General features: G+C 42.1%; 2 protein-coding genes across 3 annotated transcripts in view; both read right to left on the reverse strand.

Moving 5' to 3' along the window:
- LOC138971252 (lipase maturation factor 2-like) overlaps positions 1–19,743 on the reverse strand; it is a 57,400-nt gene that overhangs the window by 6,699 nt on the left and 30,958 nt on the right. The window contains exons 8-12 of one of the 2 annotated variants that reach the window (XM_070343952.1): positions 10,818–10,938; positions 4,889–5,035; positions 4,433–4,538; positions 3,392–3,491; positions 785–900 (exon numbers count right to left, since the gene is read on the reverse strand). In XM_070343952.1, coding sequence (XP_070200053.1) covers positions 785–900; positions 3,392–3,491; positions 4,433–4,538; positions 4,889–5,035; positions 10,818–10,938 — 590 coding nt within the window. The remainder of the gene's footprint in view (positions 1–784; positions 901–3,391; positions 3,492–4,432; positions 4,539–4,888; positions 5,036–10,817; positions 10,939–19,743) is intronic. The other variant, XM_070343953.1, reaches the window with a different exon arrangement.
- On the reverse strand, positions 5,938–9,161 carry LOC138971253 (uncharacterized). The gene is made up of 2 exons (XM_070343954.1): positions 8,459–9,161; positions 5,938–7,499 (listed from the first exon to the last, which is right to left on the reverse strand). The coding sequence occupies exons 1-2, from the start codon at positions 8,498–8,500 to the stop codon at positions 6,555–6,557; spliced, it is 987 nt and encodes a 328-aa protein (XP_070200055.1). The 5' UTR covers positions 8,501–9,161; the 3' UTR covers positions 5,938–6,554.

Consider the following 19,743-nt stretch of genomic DNA (forward strand, 5'->3'; position numbering starts at 1 on the left):
CACACCGTCAGCTAAACAAAATGACAATACACGTAAACAGAAACCAGAAGAAAAAGAAATCAGAAAAGAATCAATGAAGGCATTTCCTTGTCTGTTGATTCAAGGATTAAAACCGAAAAGTAGGAAGAACAAGAAAGGAAGGATCAAAATCAAATACAAACTAGTGGGTCAGTGTGGGGAGCTTTCCATTACTTTTCCTTCATCTTTTTCAAGTTTTATTATCTTATCAGACTTGAGAGGGTGTAGGGCTGATGTGGTGGTTAGGGTGGGAGGAGAGAAGGTGGGGCTAAGTTGGGGTTGGTGTAAGAGAGGGTGGGTCTGTGGTGGGGGTTGGGGTTGCAGGAGAGAAGGTGGGGCTAAGTTGGGGTTGGTGTAAGAGAGGGTGGGTCTGTGGTGGAGGGGGGGGCAGGAGTGGGGGAAGGGAAGGATAGAGTTTGAGTTTGTCATTTTGAGCCCTCCAAATTTGTTTCTTCCACTTCCAGCACAGAGAGACAGGCAATGAATATGAAGAGGCAGTTGATCCTTGGTTCACCGCTTTTCATGAAACTTGCCAACCATACTGCACTCAAACCACAGCACATCTACCACAAAAACAACCAACAAAAAAGAAAAAAATCAGAAAAAGCACACCACCAACACAGCATATTTGATTACAGACAAATCAAGGCACCACACACAACAAAGCAAAAACAAAAAAAATTAAAATATGAGTCAGCTGTGAAGCAAGCAGAGGTGGTGAGCGAAAATCACTGAGGTGAAAGTCAAGGCCAGCGTCGAAGGCTACCTGCGGAAAAGTCCATAAGAGCTGACCAGGTGGAACGGTCGCGTCCAGGAATGCAGGGCCAGCACCTGGGGGTCAAGATTTCTCTGGAGAGGCTTGTGAACACCCGTGTGGGGTACCTGACAGAAACGGCACAATAATCATCACAGCAGTTTGGTTTCAGTACAGCACGGCCGTTGGCAAGATTGAATGGTAACAGAAAGTAACAACGTTCCAACCTGAGGGTCTAGGTTTTTCTGCAGTAGTTCATTGACATTTGTGTGGAGCACCTGAGAGAAGAAACAAAATCATCAGAGCAGTTTGGCTTTAGTAAAGCACCGCTGTTGGCAAGATGGAATGTTAACAGATAGTCACAACATTCAAACCTGAGGATATAGGTTTCTCCGTGGTAATTTTTTAATGTTTGTGTGGGGCACCTGAGAGAGACAGCACAAAATCATCATAGCACTCTGTTAGGTTGGCTACTTTTAAAAGCAGGAATGGTTATGTTGGACATCCCAACATACAGACCTGAGGGTCTAAGTATCTTTGCAGTGGTTTCTAAACACCTGAGTACAGGGACTTGAGAAAGATTGCATGAAAATCATCATGGCAGTTTAGTTTTACTTTTAGAAGAGCGCGGCTTTGGTAGGCTGAAACTGTCATGTAAAAGACTGTCACATCCAAAACCTGACGTCTTGGTTCATCAGCGGTGGCTAATAAACACCTGTAAGATCTGTTAGCAACGTTATGTTCATGTTTGGTCAGTTGCATAGCTAGGTAGTAGCTCAACAAACTTGGAATAATCTGGGTAAAAAAACAAACAGAACCACCCATAACAAACAGCACTTAACTCCAGAACTGAAATATGTCAGCAGAAGTTTGTTCGTATGTGTGTGACAAAACATTAACAAAACAAGCAATGAGAACATGTCAACCGAATTATCATGAAGCTTTAAAAGAGTTGATCCGAGAAAACTGAACTTTCTGAAGTGTGGAAACACAGTAAAAAAAAGGGGAAGTCAACTGTAAAGACCACTTTTACACACCTTCACAGCACCTGCAAGAAATGGTTGACAATATACAAACTGGACACCATGTATTCATAAACGTTAAAGGTAATTATACATAATTTTAAACAAAACACATAACTTCTTCTTCTTCTTCTTTGTTCATGTGCTGAAACCCCCACTTTCACTCATGTTTTTTTGCAAGAGTGGGTTTTTACGTGTATGACCGTTTTTACCCCGCCATTCAGGCAGCAGGGTTTAGCCTGGGAGAAAAGAGCAATGGGACATTTGTCCCCCTCAACCAAAATCCGATGGTACATAGTCAAAGGCAAGAAGCGCCTTAGAGGCCTGTATGCGTTTTGTCCAAAAATGCAAACTGGTGCAATATGGTGCCATCTGAGAATTAACTGTTATATCGTGTTATCTGTGTGTGTGTGTGTGTGTGTGTTTGTGTGTGTGTGTGTGTGTGTGTGTGTTTGTGTGTGTGTGTCAGTGTAATCCGATGTAAAGTCACAGTGTACATTTGGTGGCGCAGTGGTACTTAATCTCAGTGCGCCCTTTGACGCACTGAAGGGAATTGTGATAGGACATTTTCAGATTTAATGAAATCTAGTAAATGAAACCCTGAGGCAGCATATGCCGATTTCGGGGGAGAGACACATAACAAAAGAGGTATTGAGCAAAAATAACAACAACAAAAATGGAAATGAAATGGGACAAAAATGACCACGCACTGCCTCTACAAATGAAAAGCAGGGACATGGTGTTGATAGATTGCTAACAATTTTAAAATAATTAAAATAATATTAATAAAAAATATAAAAAAATGTCACCAAAAACATTTTATGTTTGAAAAACTGCACAATATGTTTGTCATAACCATCTGTTATTTTTATGTGCGTTGATAATTTTCTTTCTGTCAAAATTGCTTCAGTTCCATTTGAATGCAGTTCATAGGCCTGTATGAAGCTGTCATCTCAACAGCTCTGCTTCATCTATTTTTTTTAGACATTAAACAAAATTCTAAACTCATTGCCTAATCCTTCTGTTACAAATCAGGTTCACTCTCAACAAAGCCAGAAAATGAACCTGTCACAATAAAAATGAACTAAGAACTATATTTTTCAGTTTTCAGAATTGTTGATAACATGTTCTGTTTGATTAAGGGTATTCAGCTGGTATTTCCTTGTTTTCACTACCTATTTTATTCATGTTTTTATTATTTAGTTAGTGGAAGAATTTTTTGTTATGTATGTTTGATGGTGTATGCTTTTAATTAAGCGTTGTTGACTATGAATGTAGATGCAAATGCTTGTATAACTGTGTTTTAATTTTAAATGTGTCAAGCGCAAAGAGCATAATTGTAAAGTTATGATGTTGCGCTATATAAATGCTCATTTATTATTATTATTATTATTATTATATAGTGGTACCTGCGATGTGAGTTTTCTCCAATGAGAAGACAACTCCCAATAATTGAATAAACACATCTTTTATCTATCATTTCGACAAAAAGATACCTCTCAAGACAGGCCACCTGCAATGTAGGGACACTTTTGGCTGGTCCCAAGGGTGTCCTTTCATCGCAGGTACCGCTGTACACCATCAAAACTGTACTTACAAGACTGATACCAAACATGGCCACAGCAAGGGCTCCGAAGAACAAACTCTGGATCACAGCAATGTTCTTCTTGATGATACCACGGGACTCGGTAAAACTCCTGGGGAAGAGAGAGATTACCTGCTATTCAGATTTTGTCATGGAACAGAGTTCCTTCCACACGAGATTATGCTGATTGTGTAAGGAAGCCGTCAGGCTTCAGTTACTAAGGGCGAAGAAGGAAAGTGTGAGAAATACATCTATTAACACTTGCAAGTGTTGGTCAAATCTTAAATATAACTCATGATATGATATACAGTACCATGCTTCTTAACCTCTACTCCATCCAACTCTCTTAGCACGGCATGAGCCAAAGTTACACAGAAGAGGTCTAATTCCACACAAAGTGGGGGAGTTTCCCAGAGAGAAGCCTCCTGGAGAGAAGCCTAACTGACACTTATATTAATCTGCAAAATCAATTCAACAATCTACACAGGTAGTAAGCAATCAGGCTGTTCACTGTAGGTTTGTTTGTTTGCTTAACGCCCAGTCCACCACGAAGGGCCATATCAGGGCGGTGCTGCTTTGACATTTAACGTGCGCCACACACAAGACAGAAGTCGCAGCACAGGCTTCATGTCTCACCCAGTCACATTATTCTGACACCGGACCAACCAGTCCTAGCACTAAACCCATAATGCCAGACGCCAGGCGGCAGCAGCCACTAGATTGCCAATTTTAAAGTCTTAGGTATGACCCGGCCGGGGTTTGAACCCACGACCTCCCGCTCACTGGGCGGACGCCTTACCACTAGGCCACCGTGTTGCGGTCTTATCCCATGTAATAGCCTGAACAGATCGTTGGTGTCATATGTGACTGTGTACACAGAAAGGGAGGCAGAGAAGGCCCCCGCCCCCTTCCAGACCTTGTCTCTTCACATTTTCTGTGCATAACCTCTGTCAACTTACTTCCGTTTTAAGACGATCTAATTTTCTCAATTTAACAAAAATCTGAACTGTATGTGTAATGCTAGAGGCGCTATAAATTATAATGTACACAGACCTGACAAGTGCCAGCAGGACCTCCAGGGCCAGAGAGGCGGCACCCAATCGGATTGTCCACGGCATGACGTGCTCCAGCCACTCCAGGTACTGCTTCTCGGAGAACGCTGTACACACACAACAAGCCACGTTAGATTAGATTAACAGCTATTGTGTTTTCAGCGTAGCAATAGGGCCCGATACTTAGACGAAACAAGTATAATGCCGACGAGTCGAAGACCCTATTTTTGTTGGTCACGTTACCCTAAACCAACATATCTTTTTGTTTGGCCTTATATAAGTTTATCTTTTTTTTTTACATTGGATGGAAATGAACAGTGGGAGCCATGAGTAAATCATACGAGGCACTGTAACTTACCCACATTAACCTTCTTAAATTCGGGGGTCTCAAAAGGGCGTTCCACTGTTATATTACTAAAGACTCCATCATTTCCACACCATCTGTGGCTTTACCCACCAATCTTGGCCGAGATGGTGAAGTCCGACTTGAGCTGCAGGTTGAAGAGTTTCTGAGTGTAGTAGGCAACCCAGCCCAGCACCAAGCCGGGAACCAGAACGGACGAGAAGAAACTGAGCAGCTTCCAGCCCAAGCCCTGCCGACGACCTGTAACCATAAATGAATAGATTGATAAATAGACTCGCCATCATTCCGTACTTTCATCATACCATCCTGAAGAAGGCAGTCTATCGCTGCCGAAATATTGATGAAGAACATACCAACCCTGGTTTTCTGTTGTGTCCTCTTTTTGTTTAAACAAATAGATGTATAAATCAGTAATTCAATCAAGAAGGCTTAAAAATAATAAATTTGGTATTTCACGTTCCCCGACCGACCCTAATTTTTCCGCCTGACCTAATAACTTTCTTGACCCTTCAAATAAAAACAAATTAATTTAAAATGAAAAATCTCGAGTTTGCAAACATTACAAGGAAACCTACTCTTCTCCGATATCTTGGGAACACAGCTTGCAGGCCAGATCTGGGGGGGGGGGGGGGGGGGTTTCCTGGGTTCCGGAACACCCCCCCCCCCCCCCGGCCATCCGATGTACCTCTCAGAGAAAAAAAAAATATGTGGACTTTTTAAGCTCTTCCCCCAACTCCCTTAGTTTATTTGGTCTTCTAAAACTATTTCAAATTATGAACAACATCAAGTCGACAACGGCCTGCCCTCCCCGTTATAAATCCATCATCATAGGCCACAAGTCAAGTCACACACTACACTATCACTAGTATTACATGTAATAGTTAGGGAGGCCCGGCGGCCATTTTCATTTTTAACGTTTTTTCCATAACTTTGGCCATTCATAAATCAACGAATTATGTCTTTATTCTTCTGAAATTTTGTAGATATGCTTAATATAATATTGTCTATGGGATCCGAAAATTTTAGGGATGTAGCTCTATTGGAAATTTAGTTAGGAAGCACCAAAGTCGGGGAAAATGTCCATCACACCAACCCCAGACCACCTTAGAAAAAGTTGTGCAGAGCACTAAACACAAAAAAAGTTCTTTTTCATCCACTGTTTTATTAATTGTACTTATTGAATGTTAAAACGCATGTATATAGAAATTATTTGCGAAAAAAGTAGTTAATGAAGTCAATTTAGCCAAATTAAAAAATGGCCGACATCTTCTGAATACTCTTATTTCTCAGATATGCAGATCTTCACTTTAACATGATTTATTCACCTAATATAAACTTATAATATATCAAATTAAAGGAAATTAGCTGCTCTTCATAGTTAAGACATATTCAATCAGATTTGATGGGGAAAAATATCAATTTTAGTTAGAATAATGAAAAAGTAAATATTACGTCACATAAAAATTCTTTCAAAAACCATTAAAAATAAAAAGTTTGTTCAAAGCAGAGACATCAACGGCAAGTCACAAGGATACTATTTGTTATATGGACCAAACTAAAAGAATAAAGTAACCAAATAAGTCTTAAAAAAAATTTAAAAAAAAAAAAAGTTTAAAAAAATCAAACGGCGGATCTGTCAACTCAATTTAGCAGCACAACCAGTGCATAACTTTTTTTTTTAAATCACACAAGGATAACACCTCCATCATGAAGTACATTAGAACTTTCAATAACATACAGTACTGTATGTGCAGCTTAATCACAGCTCGTTTTCATTCTCGCCGGCCTCAAACTGAAGACTCAGATGGTTGAAATCTTTGGTGAGCACCTTACTCTTCTGCACTAGTCCTGCAACTATCTTCTCGTGAACTTTCCTGTCAACAGTTCCTTGTTTGAGAGTTTTACTTTTAATCTTATCTCTCAGGAACTTCACCTTGGTTTCGAGTGCTAGAGTCTTTTTCTCCAGCAGTTTCCTCTCTTTTAGAATTCCCTTGCTGTCCTTTGACATAAAAGATGACAGTTCCTCAATCTTTTCTTCCAGAAAACTGTTCAATCTAAGCTGTCTGTCAAGTCGGTAGGCAAGCAACTCTTTTTCGATATTGCAGCTCACCAAATCCCTGTCGAATAAAGTCTTGCCTTGACGAAGAACAATCTCACAGTCACTCTCCGGCACGTCGACGGCACAAGGAGCAGGGATGGTTGAAGGGGCCGCAGGGGCTGGCTTCTCTGGAGCAGCCACTATTCCATCTTGTTCAGAGATGCATTTTGACAAGACGTCAAGTTTCCACACGAAAGGCTGACACAAAAAGTCAAACAAGGCCGAGCAGTTCTTTTCAGTCGGTCGTCTGTTGTAGTTACTCACAAGCTTGACGTAAACCTTTTTCACACGCCCACACTTTGCTTGCACGGAAGTTGGAGACCTGGAGTTGAACGCCTGAGTGGTGAACTTCATCAGCCAGAAGTGAAGAACTTCGAAGTAGCGACTAAGACAGGAGTCGTCCGGAAGAGTAACTTTGCCACGCTTCTCCACATTCTCAGCCGAGAGCGTGAGAGAGATGAAGTCCCCATTTGTGATGTATCGCAGTGTGCCAGCATTCTCCCCCAGTGGTCCTGATTCAGTTGTTAAGCAGCCGCTGAGAAGAGAGGTTCCAGGTACAAGTGAAAACTTGGTTCCAACAGCCTTCTGATCAGGGATGCAAACAATCTGAAAAACAAAAGAACATACATGTAAAACATAAAACAACTATATATTCAAGCCTAAAAAATATTAATAGAAACAAAACATTTTGTCTTTCTTTCTAATTAATTCACATACGACAGTGAAAAGATGTAATAATAATAATAATAATAATAAATCATTAAATGAGCATTTATATAGCGCAACATCATAACTTCACAATTATGCTCTTTGCGCTTGACACATTTAAAATGAAAACACAGTTATACAAGCATTTACATCTACATTCATAGTCAACAACGCTAAATTAAAAGCATACACCATCAAACATACATTACAAAAGATTCTTCCACTAACTAAGTAATAAAAACATGAATAAAATAGGTAGTGAAAAATCACTAAAACAACAAATACACTACATGTAGCAGTGTCTCCAGCTGTATGGTAGTATCCCAAAAAGAACAGGAGTTGATCCCTTATTTACCAATAGTAACAACAACAATTTAAATCATCTGCAGTCATGATTCATATTCAGCAAACTTATTCTTCTACGTACCCGGGTATTCAGCAAACAAAACTGGTACAGTGCTCAGTAGCTATTGTGATATGACACGTTTCATTCCTGAAGTGCCACTCTGATCCATTAGATTTGTTACCATCCAGAAGAAAATATCAAATTTACAGATTTATTGTAAATATCTCATCAATCTTATGTTTAATGAGATTCAGGATGCGTTTACTTAAGCTTACTTTAAAAAACAAAACACAGCTCGATCAGCGAAACCTCGGGATTGTCCGACAGTGGTATCGCCCAAATACCGGGGATGATGATCTCCACATCAAAATCGAATATGTTGCATCTAAGCCGATTTACAAACACAATTTAACCTTCGATAGCTTGAAACACTAGAACTTAGTTATAATTTGATTTTCATTTAAAACTAATGCATATTTCGACAGAGAAACAGTTCAGATCAAATACATACCCACTCGACGCCCCCACAGCAGTTAGTTGACTCGCCCGCCATTACACATTCTGCAGCTTGGAACACAGCAACTCAGTCTCCACTCGGCTTTGTCAGGAGTGCGATTCGACGCTCAAATTCTCGTCTTGAAAACGCTCGCGTTAAAAAACCGCTCCGATTACAAATGAGAAACTTTGGCACAAGAAAATTCAAGATGTTGACGATCAATAGCGATGCGTTGAACTTCGAACGATGAATGGAACAACTGTGAGCTCTTCGTTTGAAGATGGTTCGTGTGTGATATGCTACAGTGCTTCCCATTGGTTCAACGCTTGATATGACGTAAACAAAGGGGAGATCGTTACTTGTGCCAAGTTTCATTGGTGAATTATTTATAGTTTGCAAACGCGAACCAACCAAAAACGGGTTGTTTTGGGACCGATTTAGAATAAAGCCGTGGCTTGGGGCCAAATCGCTGCACAGCGAGCCAGCGGCTAAGTCCGACGCACGCGCGCGACGCTTTGGGGCATTTTACACATCCAAATACAACTATGTTAACACATTTTTTGCACATCAAACTTAGATGAGTGTACTAAGATGACTATACTCAAGAGCAATCATACTTTATTTGTTTCTAATAAAAATTCAAATAAGCACAATTTTGAGTTGAAAACAGCTCTTTGTACTCTCTGCTTGACTGCCGGGGCCGCGGAGAGCGTGAGCCTCCCTATAATAGTATCAGAGAACCGATTGCAACAAGATATATCTGCGCTATCGGGGAACCGATGTTTCGGAAAGGGACTGTACTGCACACTGTGAGATCATTGAGTGCTCGCCCCTATACATTTCCCACTTCCGCGTGTTTTGTTACTGTTAAAAATGTGTAATTTTGATTCCCAGTTGCAAGGAAAGACCAAATAATGACCTCACAAATGCAAAATGTTCTCGGCTTCTGGGAGGTTGTGCCCCCCAGACCCCCCAGCGGGGCGTTGCCATTGCACCCCACCGTGGCCTCGGCGGCCCCTGGACCCCTGCCTTCAGTTGGAACCCCCCCCCCCCCCCTCAAACGAACTTGGCTTGCACGAGTTCAAATAAAAAGCCACATGCGCCTGGGTAAAAAATAACAAAAAAACACTATAGCTCATAAGAAAAATACCTATTTCAGTGTTAGGCATTTGTGTAGTGAAACTACAGGGGAAGCTACTGGAAGGGTATCTGTCATGTGTTAGAGAGTTCAAACTCTTAGACCATCGGAAACCACTGGTTTTTCTCTAAACACCAAAAAATGACATAGGCAATTATCTTATGAGCGTGACGATAATCCTTAGATACCGACCTTACTTTTTTGTGTGGCCTTGTCATTGGAAACAAAATTTTTTTATTTTTAAATAATGTAATAAATCCAATTGTCATGTAACTTGCATGCTATCAGTTTGTAGAAGGGAAGTTCCTTTTTCCGAAAAAAAGCTCTGTAAACTGGTTTGACTTTCATTTTTCAATACTGTACTCTTTCTGTGTTTTGTGTGGGTTTTTTCAGTATCAAAGTGAGCTTGGAGGTTCGCCAAAAGGGTATCTTGTCCATAACGACCACCTGTCTATGACAACCACTTTCCGCCAATCACTTGAGTAGTCATTACAGACAGATTCGACTGTATTACAAAGACGTAGACAAACACAAAGAGACAGACAGACAGACAAAAAGACAGATGGTTTGGTGGCACCAAAGAAGACCTCATCTTCAAGCAGATGGATGCTGAGTGTGATGATTTTAAGGTTATGATATAACAACAGATGTAGACACACACAAAGAGACAGGCAGACAGAGACAGACAAACAAACTGGCAGAGCATTTGGTGGCCCCAAAGAAGAACTCATCTTTAAACAGATGGATGCAGAGTGTAATGATTTTAAGGCAAAAACATTGCAAAGATGTAGACACACACAAACAGGCAGGCAGACAGACAGACAGACAGACAAACAACAAACCAACAGAGCATTTGGTGGCCCCAAAGAAGAACTCATAATCAAGAAGAAGCATGCAGAGAGTGAATCATTTTAAGGTAAAGACATTGCAAAGATGTAGAAAGATAACAAACTGACAGAGCATTTGGTGGCCCCAAGAACAACTTATCATCAAGCAGAAGCATGCAGAGAGTGAATCATTTTAAGGTTAAGATCTTACAAGGACATAGACAGACAAGATTGATAAACGGGTGGATGTCAAACTGACCAGAGTGTTTGGCGGCCCCAAAGAAGATCTCTTTGTCTAGCAGAGAGACACAGAGTGTAACGATTTTAAGATTGAGATCTTACAAAGACATCGATAGACACAAAGAGACAGGCACAGACAGACAGACAGACACAAGAACACAAAACTGACCAGAGCGTTTGGCGGCCCCAAAGAAGACCTCATCGTCCAGCAGAGGGACACAGAGTGTGATGGTCAGGAGGTTGAAGAAGTTGTAATTTCCAGTCAGGATAATCAGAATCTGCAGGACCACCTGAAAACACACACAACAGATCGACTGAGTGAACAGACTAACACACCATACTCATTTCTAAGTGCAATGTTCGCAGCAAGTCTTCTTTAAATTGATACAGTGAGAGAAAAAACTGTCAAGATCCCTGCACCCTTCAATTTAAGATGTGTGTGCATGTCTGTGTTTGTTTGTGTGTCTGTCTGTCTGTCTATGTGGGTATCTATCTGTATGAGTGTGTCGGTGTAATCATATGAACGATCATCACATTCACAGTATATTATGTGCATCAGTTTCCTTCCATCACTTGCCTTTCAAAGAAACACACTCTCTTCTACAACCCCCCCCCCCCCTCCCGGCCCCACCACACAATCATTTCCCACCCCCTATCCCCCCCCCCCCCCCCCCCCCCCTCAAAAGACTACAGCAAGTCCAGGGACTAAATTTCAGCAGTTTTAACGCCACAGGGGATTTCATCAGTGCTTGGCACTGAGAGCTACTAAACGGTAGCACACAGAAGCTCAGCCCCTGACAACGGGAGTGAGAGGGACTGTTGACATTAGCAACTGGCCACAGGAGGTCGTGTGCGTTCAGCATACAGCTTTTCTCACCCGCTCTCAACAGCACACGGCAGCTTGTGTTGGAAACCCGTACATACACTGTTCGCCTTGAGTGACCTGTCACCTTACATGTAACCACCCCCCCCCCCCCCGGCTCTTCAGAGCGATACACACGATATCTAACTGGAACCATGAGGACGTAGAACTAGGTGTGTGTGTATGTGTGTGTGTGTGTGGGTGTGTGCGTGCGTGCGTGTCCGTCCGTCCGTGCGTGCGTGTCCGTCCGTGCGTTGCATCGGTCTCGAATAGCAGTATCAGCTGAAGAGACGATACACAAAAATAACCAACCAACCAACCAACCAACCAACTGTGCGTGCGTTCGTGCGTGCGTGTGCCTGTGTGTGTGCGAAGAACAAACGTTCAAGCCTGCTTATGTAAAAACCTGCACAAGCCGGCGCTCAACACGCAAAAAGAGCGGATTCGTTCTAAAACTACTTTAAAATTTCGGGTGCCTATTATAACACCTCTCTAAATCAACAATGCCACTGCTTTTGACTGCTAGCCCAAAACACCGTTTTGGTCTGTCAGCAATGATCTTACATTGAGACTTAGATCGCTCCGCACAGTGACATGCACCTACACGAGTTTTTGACATGTATACATGGCTATTGATTGGTGGTTTTATGCATAACAAATTACAACAGTTCTGCGCAGAACTAACTCTTATTCAAACCGACTGGAACATATTATATTCCTGTCCCCTCTCCGATCCCATCCCCAATCTTTTAACACTTGATACCCCCCCCCCCCCCTCTCTCTCTCTCTCTCTGTCTCTCGCGCACACACATTTCTTCTTCTTTTTGTGTGTGCTGAAATAATCCCTCTCCTTTCTGTCCTCTGACCCCCCCTCTCCACCGACACTCACACACAACGGAAAAACGCACATCTACTTGCAGTGTTCAATGATTGAGCTGTTGCATACTGTTGAACATGAAGCCGACCAAAGCCAATCCCAAAAGCCCAATTCCCAGATCATTTTGTTCGTGCTGAATCGACCCTTGCCTGGCTTTACTCTGCGAGAGGGAAGTGCATTAAAAAGCTAATGCAGACCATTAAGTGGTAGGCTACTTGCTTTCTGTTGTAAGTATATCCTAGGTCACGTGTGCTGGGGGAGCTAGAGAAAACGATTACTGAATGAAGCAGAGCAAGCAAACACTGTCATATTAAAAACAGCCAGTCATGTGTACTGCTAACATTTGTTGTTTTGTGAAAAATGAACCGTGTCTTACGTCGTATGATGGTCACTTGCAAAGGTATGACAGAACACCCCCAATGACGAAAGATAAGGAAGATAGGCACAGGTGTGTGTGTGTGTGGTGTGGTGTGTGTGTATGTGTGGTGTGGTGTGTGTGTATGTATGTGGTGTGTGTGTGTAGTGTGTGTGTAGTGTGTGTGTAGTGTGTGTATGTGTGTGGTGTGTGTATGTGTGTGTGTGTGTGGGTGTGCGTCCGTGCGTGCGTGCGTGCGTGCGTGCGTGAGTGCGTTGGTGTAGTGCAGTTGTCCAAATTTTCACTCTTTCCTTTCTCCAATTCTCACCCAATCTATTTACGACACAAATCACTAAAGAATCACAACAAATGACATAAAATAGAGGGATTTTTCCTTCAAGTTCAGGGCTCAGCCAAGCACTCCAGTCTTGACGTACAACAATCTATGTCCCCTCCCACCAAGACATTCCTACACGCAACTCAAAACTGCTGGCTGTTGGGCAGTAAATCATAGATAAGACGGTCTAGGTTTTCGGAACCGATAAAACTTTAGTTCTGATCTCCATTTTGTTTGATCAGTTTTTAGCCGGCTTTCTCTATCTGCGATTGTAGCTTACAGGCAACTGCTCGGTAAATAAGACTCTTGTGACAAATAGGAAACGGTCGGCTTGTCTTATGACTGGTATACAGATCGAGGTGTAGATTTGTGAGCAGTGCAGTGTGTGTGTGTGTGTGTGTAAGAGGAAGGAACGAAGAGAGAGAGAGATTGAGAGAGAGAGAGAGAGAGAGAGAGACAGAGACAGACAGACAGACAGACAGACAGACAGACGGAGAGGGAGACTGGGGAAACGGGCGCACCCCACCCCCATCTCCCGTCAAAATAAAATGTAGGCACAGGGAAAAGGTCGTACACAAACAGCGAAGCAAAAGGTAAATGAGATTTGGACGGTAAGTGATCCGTAGCCAAAATGATTGATTCCGGTGTGCATTGTGTTTTGCTACAGCACCGCCTGTGTTACCTACGTACAGCAAGAGGCTTACCCTTCTGAGCCGGGAACAAAAGGGAGGTAATCTAAGCGAAGCATACAGACGACAGGTCGGGTCAAGATTGTTCTCTGAGCCCCGACTGTGATTTTCATTGTGACTTTAGCTGAACCTCTCCGATCGTTGTTCAAATCGCAGACTGGGCCCTGGAGTACTTTGTGGTCAGCAGTCCAGTTCTTTCAAAACTTTCTCTGAACCGGATTTTAAACCGGAGAAAACTGACAAGGTAAGAAAGAAATCTTCTGTTTTTGTTAAATAATTCTTTATTTCTTTTTCTCTCGTTTTTAGCAGCCAACCTTCGCTAACCTTCTTAAACGTGTATTTTTGACTTTGCCTACAGTTTGCTCTGCCGTTAGAATGCAAACAATAAAGTTTTAAGATAACATCACAAACCAACAAAATTACCAAACTGTTCCAAAGTAACACTACATTAGTTAGGTCAAAATCAGACGTCGATTTTTGTGTTGAACAATTTCAAATTAATGTTTTATTTTTAGATTCAATAACGTGACCGTGGTCTTCTTCCACTGCCTTCAGCCTTCAGACTGACTGGTTCTCGGTGGAAATTCCTTAAAGTTAAGACACAGCGAAAACCACGTTTAATCTGACCATGACTTACCTATCATTAATTTTGTCTACCTGTGTGTTTCATTTCGGGGACTGCTGGCACAGCACTCGGTCTGACCACAAAAGAATGTTTGAGAAGGGATTATGGATGTCCGCATTTAGCAAGAATCATGTGCAGGGTAGAAACTCTTATCAACTTCCCTGATAAAGTTTCAAGCTAACCCCATCCGAAAATGTTCAACTGTGAATCTGAAACATTATTAATCTCGAAGTTGTAACAACCCCCTGATGTGTATTAACTATAATAACGTATAAATGCTTACACTGAAAATCGAAAATCTGACTGTATTCTGTATCAAATTATCCCCAACTGTTACGACTTACATGAAGTTACAATTAAGTTACGTTTTATCTCGTTGTCGTACAATGTTTTATTCCTGGATGTATTTAAAGTTGGAAAACTCCCACAGAAAAAAATACAAGGGGAAATGACAAAAGAGAAGCCAGACACAACTCTTGCGCTCACGATTGACCTCCGTGTTAATCTTTAACTTCAGCCGAACGAAAGAAATACTCCATTAACAAAGCTCATACATAACCAACCCGAATGGCAACAAAACCCTGTACCTTTAGTAGGGACTGTGTACCTACACACGGCAAAGAAATGATTGACTGCGGCTCTGCCGATATTGAATTTCTGTATTTGTTCTGTACATTGGAAGGGGGGGGGGGGGGGGGGTTCCTCCGAACTTTTTCTCTGCCTGAAATGACGGTAGCCACCGAGTTCCTCTCTCGTAACCTCTCAATCATGAGCCAACAATACAGCTCATGAAGTACAATCGATAAGTAGCTGTGGCAAAAAGCACACAGTGACACAGGGGGCTGATCTGAGGGTGAGGAGTTTCGGAGTGGGAGTTAAGAGAGAGAGAGAGAGAGAGAGAGAGAGAGAGAGAGAGAGAGAGAGAGAGAGAGAGAGAGAGAGAGAGAGAGAGACAGACAGACAGAAAGTGACAGAGAGCGAGAGAGAGAGCGAGAGAAAGAGAGAGAGACAGAGAGAGAGAGACAGAGAGAGAGACAGAGAGAGACAGAGAGAGAGAGACAGAGAGAGAGAGAGACAGAGAGAGAGAGAGACAGAGAGAGAGAGAGACAGAGAGAGAGAGAGAGACAGAGAGAGAGACAGAGAGAGAGAGACACAGAGAGAGAGAGAGACAGAGAGAGAGACAGAGACAGAGAGACAGAAAGAGTGACAGAGAGCGAGAGGGAGAACAATAGAGCTTCCCGAATCCAAATGCCAGTCAATAATATAATTCTTAACCTGCTAAGGTAACCTCCAGACATATAACGCAAGCCTTACCACATTTTGAGGAAATTTAATGGCAACTCCCCTCACCACTAGGTGCATTATCCTTGTGTGTGTGTGTGTGTGTGTGTGTGTGTGTGTGTGTGTGTGTGTGTGTGTGTGTGTGTGTGTGTGTGTGTACGTGTGTGTGTGTGTGGTTGTGTTTGTGTGTGTGTGTGTGTGTGTGTGTGTGTGTGTGTGTGTGTGTGTGTGTGTGTGTGTGTGTATGTGAGGTTTTGTGTGTGTGTGTGTGTGACGTTTTGTGTGTTTGTGTGTGTGTGTGTGTGTGTGTGTGTGTGTGTGTGTGTGTGCTTGAGTACGGATCGTCAATCTTGACAATGCCAGATACTGTATATATGTCACGATATTAAATTGAATAACATTTCTCTCTCTCTCTCTGTTTCTGTATGTCTGTCTGTTTGTCTCTCAGTTGGGCTCTCTCTGTCTCTGTCTACATGTTCAGAGTTATATTTTACTGTATTGTCTGTATTCTGTCAGCTCATAAAACCACACAACTCTATATTTGGTTTATTTTCAGGGTGAACTAACCATGGAGACGGGATAAAATGACACAAGGGTTTTTCTCTTGCCTCGGCTAAGATTGGACATTTCATTCAAAGGCAAGTTCATAGCTGTATTGACTCGAAAATTATGACTTAATCGAAAAATAAAATGAGGTTCTTTCCGTTTCAAAGACATCAAACACAATCACCCGAAGAAGTATGGCCTGGTGTGGTTCCACTGCAAAATACGGATAGGTATAAAGTTCTGTGTAATAGTTCTTTAAGAACATAATGAAAAAGCCCTACCAGTAAAACCAATCAAGCATACCTCGTCAAGGTTGGGTGGTGCAACAAATCAACCGTGACCAGACCAAAGATTAAGCGATCGAGAATTGCCTATTGTCAGTGACATGTACTTGAGACTTAAGTTTTGTGTGCGAAGTGCACAGCGCTGTGGGAATCGTAGTCGTGCACTACAGAAACACACAACAACAAAGCAGGAATGGGCAAGTGGTGGGGGTATTTGTAAAGGAGACACAGACAGACACAACGGGGCTGGAGAGGGGTTAAAACGGGTGAGGGTTAAATTAAGAAGTCAAACGAAAATAAGTCGTCCGTGTGCAAAATTACCAAAAGACTAGTTACGTCATGTCTTGTTCTAGCTGTTCAAAGCAAGAAAATACCCCCCCCCCCCCCCCCAAACAGAGAGAGAAAGAGAGAGAGAGAGAGAGAGAGAGAGAGAGAGAGAGAGAGAGAGAGAGAGAGAGAGCGCGAGAGCGAGAGAGAGAGCGAGAGCGAGAGCGAGAGAGAGAGATCCACGAAGCGTATGAGATCCAACCTCCGCTTCCCCTGGCGCAGTGATATTTGCTGGCACGTGAGACGTGGCTTCACATGACTCCTTCTGTCCCTAATCACACGAACTTTTAAAGATAATTCCAAGTGTCCCTGATTGGGATTCGTCGACGCAGAACAATGCACAACTCTCATATAGGAGGTTTAGTATATTGGAAAATGCAACTGAGCCGTCACAAGCGGTTGTTATCAACAAGGACAATCAGCTTACAAGATCGAATGGTTCCTTCTCGTGGTTCAAAATAACATTTTCCCTGGGGACATAGGGCCTACTCTCACTAGTTCATTTCACGAGGAAATAAAACACTAGGTTAAATCTATGTAAACCAAGACAACCCCCACTGCGAAAACTTTCCATTCCAATCATGGTCATCAATGAGCGTCGCGAGATACAGCGTCCATGAATAGGAACCAATAATGACACTCCAAACCAAGCTTTTGTCTTTAAAATAATAAACGACAAGCCACTTTCTCAAGAACAAAAAGTTTACACTAATCTCATACCACAACCCTGTGATCCAAAGAACACTAGAGGGTGAACGTTTGACAGAACAAAGCCAGGTAGATCCGAAACGACTGAGCAGACGGTAATAATGAAAGGTAAACACACCTGGACAGACTGAGGGATAGAAGTGTTAACGGCTCTGTGACAGAATACTAATAAACGCTGATATTTATGGAAGCTGAGGGGTTGCCGATCGACCCGACCTCTTTGTAATGCGATACGCGTTTGAGTGAACGTTGGCGGGCATACAATCAGTAAAGGTCTCATGTTTTCCTGAAGTAAACAAAAATCTACGGTGAAAATATTTTCAGTATTGATGACGGGTTGGTCGTAGTCATGAAATAAAAATGCGCAACAAGAAAACCCCTACCCAAAAAGAAAGAAAGAATGAATTAAAACAACAACAAAATCACAAAAATAATGTTAATCATTTGTCCAAAAGAACAATGTCGCAAAAGCAATCGATAACAACATAAGTATGCACTGCGATCATGATTGTGTAGCCCATTGTATCAACACTCGCGCACAACAACTTAGCTTTTATTTCTGATTCTGATTGCTTGATAAACATTTCTGTATTTTGCGCCGCCTGCAATGGAATACAGGCGTGGTTTTCCAGGGGAGGGGGTCAGAGTAGATTACTCTTTCTCTCTCTCTCTCTCTTTCTGTATCACACACACACACAGTCTATCTCTCTCTCTCTTTCTCTCTCTCTCTCTCTATCTCATACAGACAGACAAACAGACACACACAGAGAGTACAATCTGTGTCTGTCTCTCGCTGTCTCTTTCTAACACACATTCTCTCTCTCTCTCTCTCTCTCTCTCTCTCTCTCTCTCTCTCTCTCTCTCTCTCTCTCTCTCTCTGTCACACACACACAGACACACATACACACACACACAAACACGCACACACACACACACACACATACACAAATACACACTCTCTCTCTCTCTCTCTATCCGCTACCCTCCTCGTGAAAACACCGCTAACCCATGCTGTACACATAATCGTGAACAAAGACCCTAATCAACAGTATAAGATCAAATTTCCATGGCTGGTCCAAACATACACCAGACAAATTCCATTCCCACGATAAACTCACGCTGATTTACCAATCACACCGAGGAACATGTGCACGTACGTATACCATACTGGTGAGCCGAATCGTTCTTCAGATTGCAAGTTATATATTTGTCCTTTTTACGTATATAGGGTTAGGCCAAGGACTACTAAGTAGTCCTTGGGTTAGGCCTAAAAAAAAAATAGGTGTGGTTACGGTAACCCGACCTACCCTATTTTTAGGGGCCGACCCTATAACTTTTTATTACATTTGTAAAAAAACAAACAAAAAACCCCAAGAAAACGAGTGCAGAAAACGCAATGAAAGCGAAAGCGTTCGAGTCGCACACCTATTTCCCTGTGAAGTAGGTTTAATTTGTACACATTAGAAAAAAAAGTTTAAAAAAAAGTGATTGCCTACCTTCCTACCCTATTTTTTGGGGCTATGTTACCTTAACCACACCTATTTTATTTTTTGGCCTTATTTGTCCTGTTGACGTAGTAAAGAAATGTGTCCGTCGACGTAGTAGAGATTTTTTTATTTTTTTATTTTTTTATTTTTTTACAAAGTAATAGGGTTATTTGTCCTGTTGACGTAGTCGACATATTTATCCTTTTTATTCCCACTTAAGACACATACAAACAATGATTAGAGCGTACTCCTACTTAAAGACATACCAGCCGTACTGCTTCTTGTCCAGAGTGGGGATTTTCTGCTGAATTGATGTACACGTACTAACTGACACCACTAAAATACGACTAGCTCAACACAGCTAGCAGCCAGGCTGCAACTCTTTGTGTGTTTGTTGCTGCTGCTGTTGCTGTGAATTTTAGTGTTGCATGTGTTGAAGTGGAGGGATTTCTTTCTTTCTTTATTTGGTGTTTAACGTCGTTTTCAACCACGAAGGTTATATCGCGACGGGGGAAGGGGGGAGTTGGGATAGGGGAAAGGGGGGAGATGGGATAGAGCCACTTGTTAAGTGTTTCTTGTTCACAAAAGCACTAATCAAAAAATTGCTCCAGGGGCTTGCAACGTAGTACAATATATGACCTTACTGGGAGAATGCAAGTTTCCAGTACAAAGGACTAAACATTTCTTACATACTGCTTGACTAAAATCTTTACAAAC

The sequence above is a fragment of the Littorina saxatilis genome, linkage group LG7, assembly GCF_037325665.1.
Source record: "Littorina saxatilis isolate snail1 linkage group LG7, US_GU_Lsax_2.0, whole genome shotgun sequence".
Taxonomy (NCBI): Eukaryota; Metazoa; Mollusca; class Gastropoda; order Littorinimorpha; family Littorinidae; genus Littorina; species Littorina saxatilis.

What these genes read in the sequence shown, in the direction of transcription:
- LOC138971253 (XM_070343954.1), bottom strand. Translation starts at nt 8,500, where the DNA reads ATGGCGGGCGAGTCAACTAACTGCTGTGGGGGCGTCGAGTGG. An exon ending in GCTGTGGGGGCGTCGAGTGG is followed by an intron (nt 7,500 to 8,458) that starts GTATGTATTTGA and finishes TTTGTTTTTCAG; the next exon opens with ATTGTTTGCATCCCTGATCA.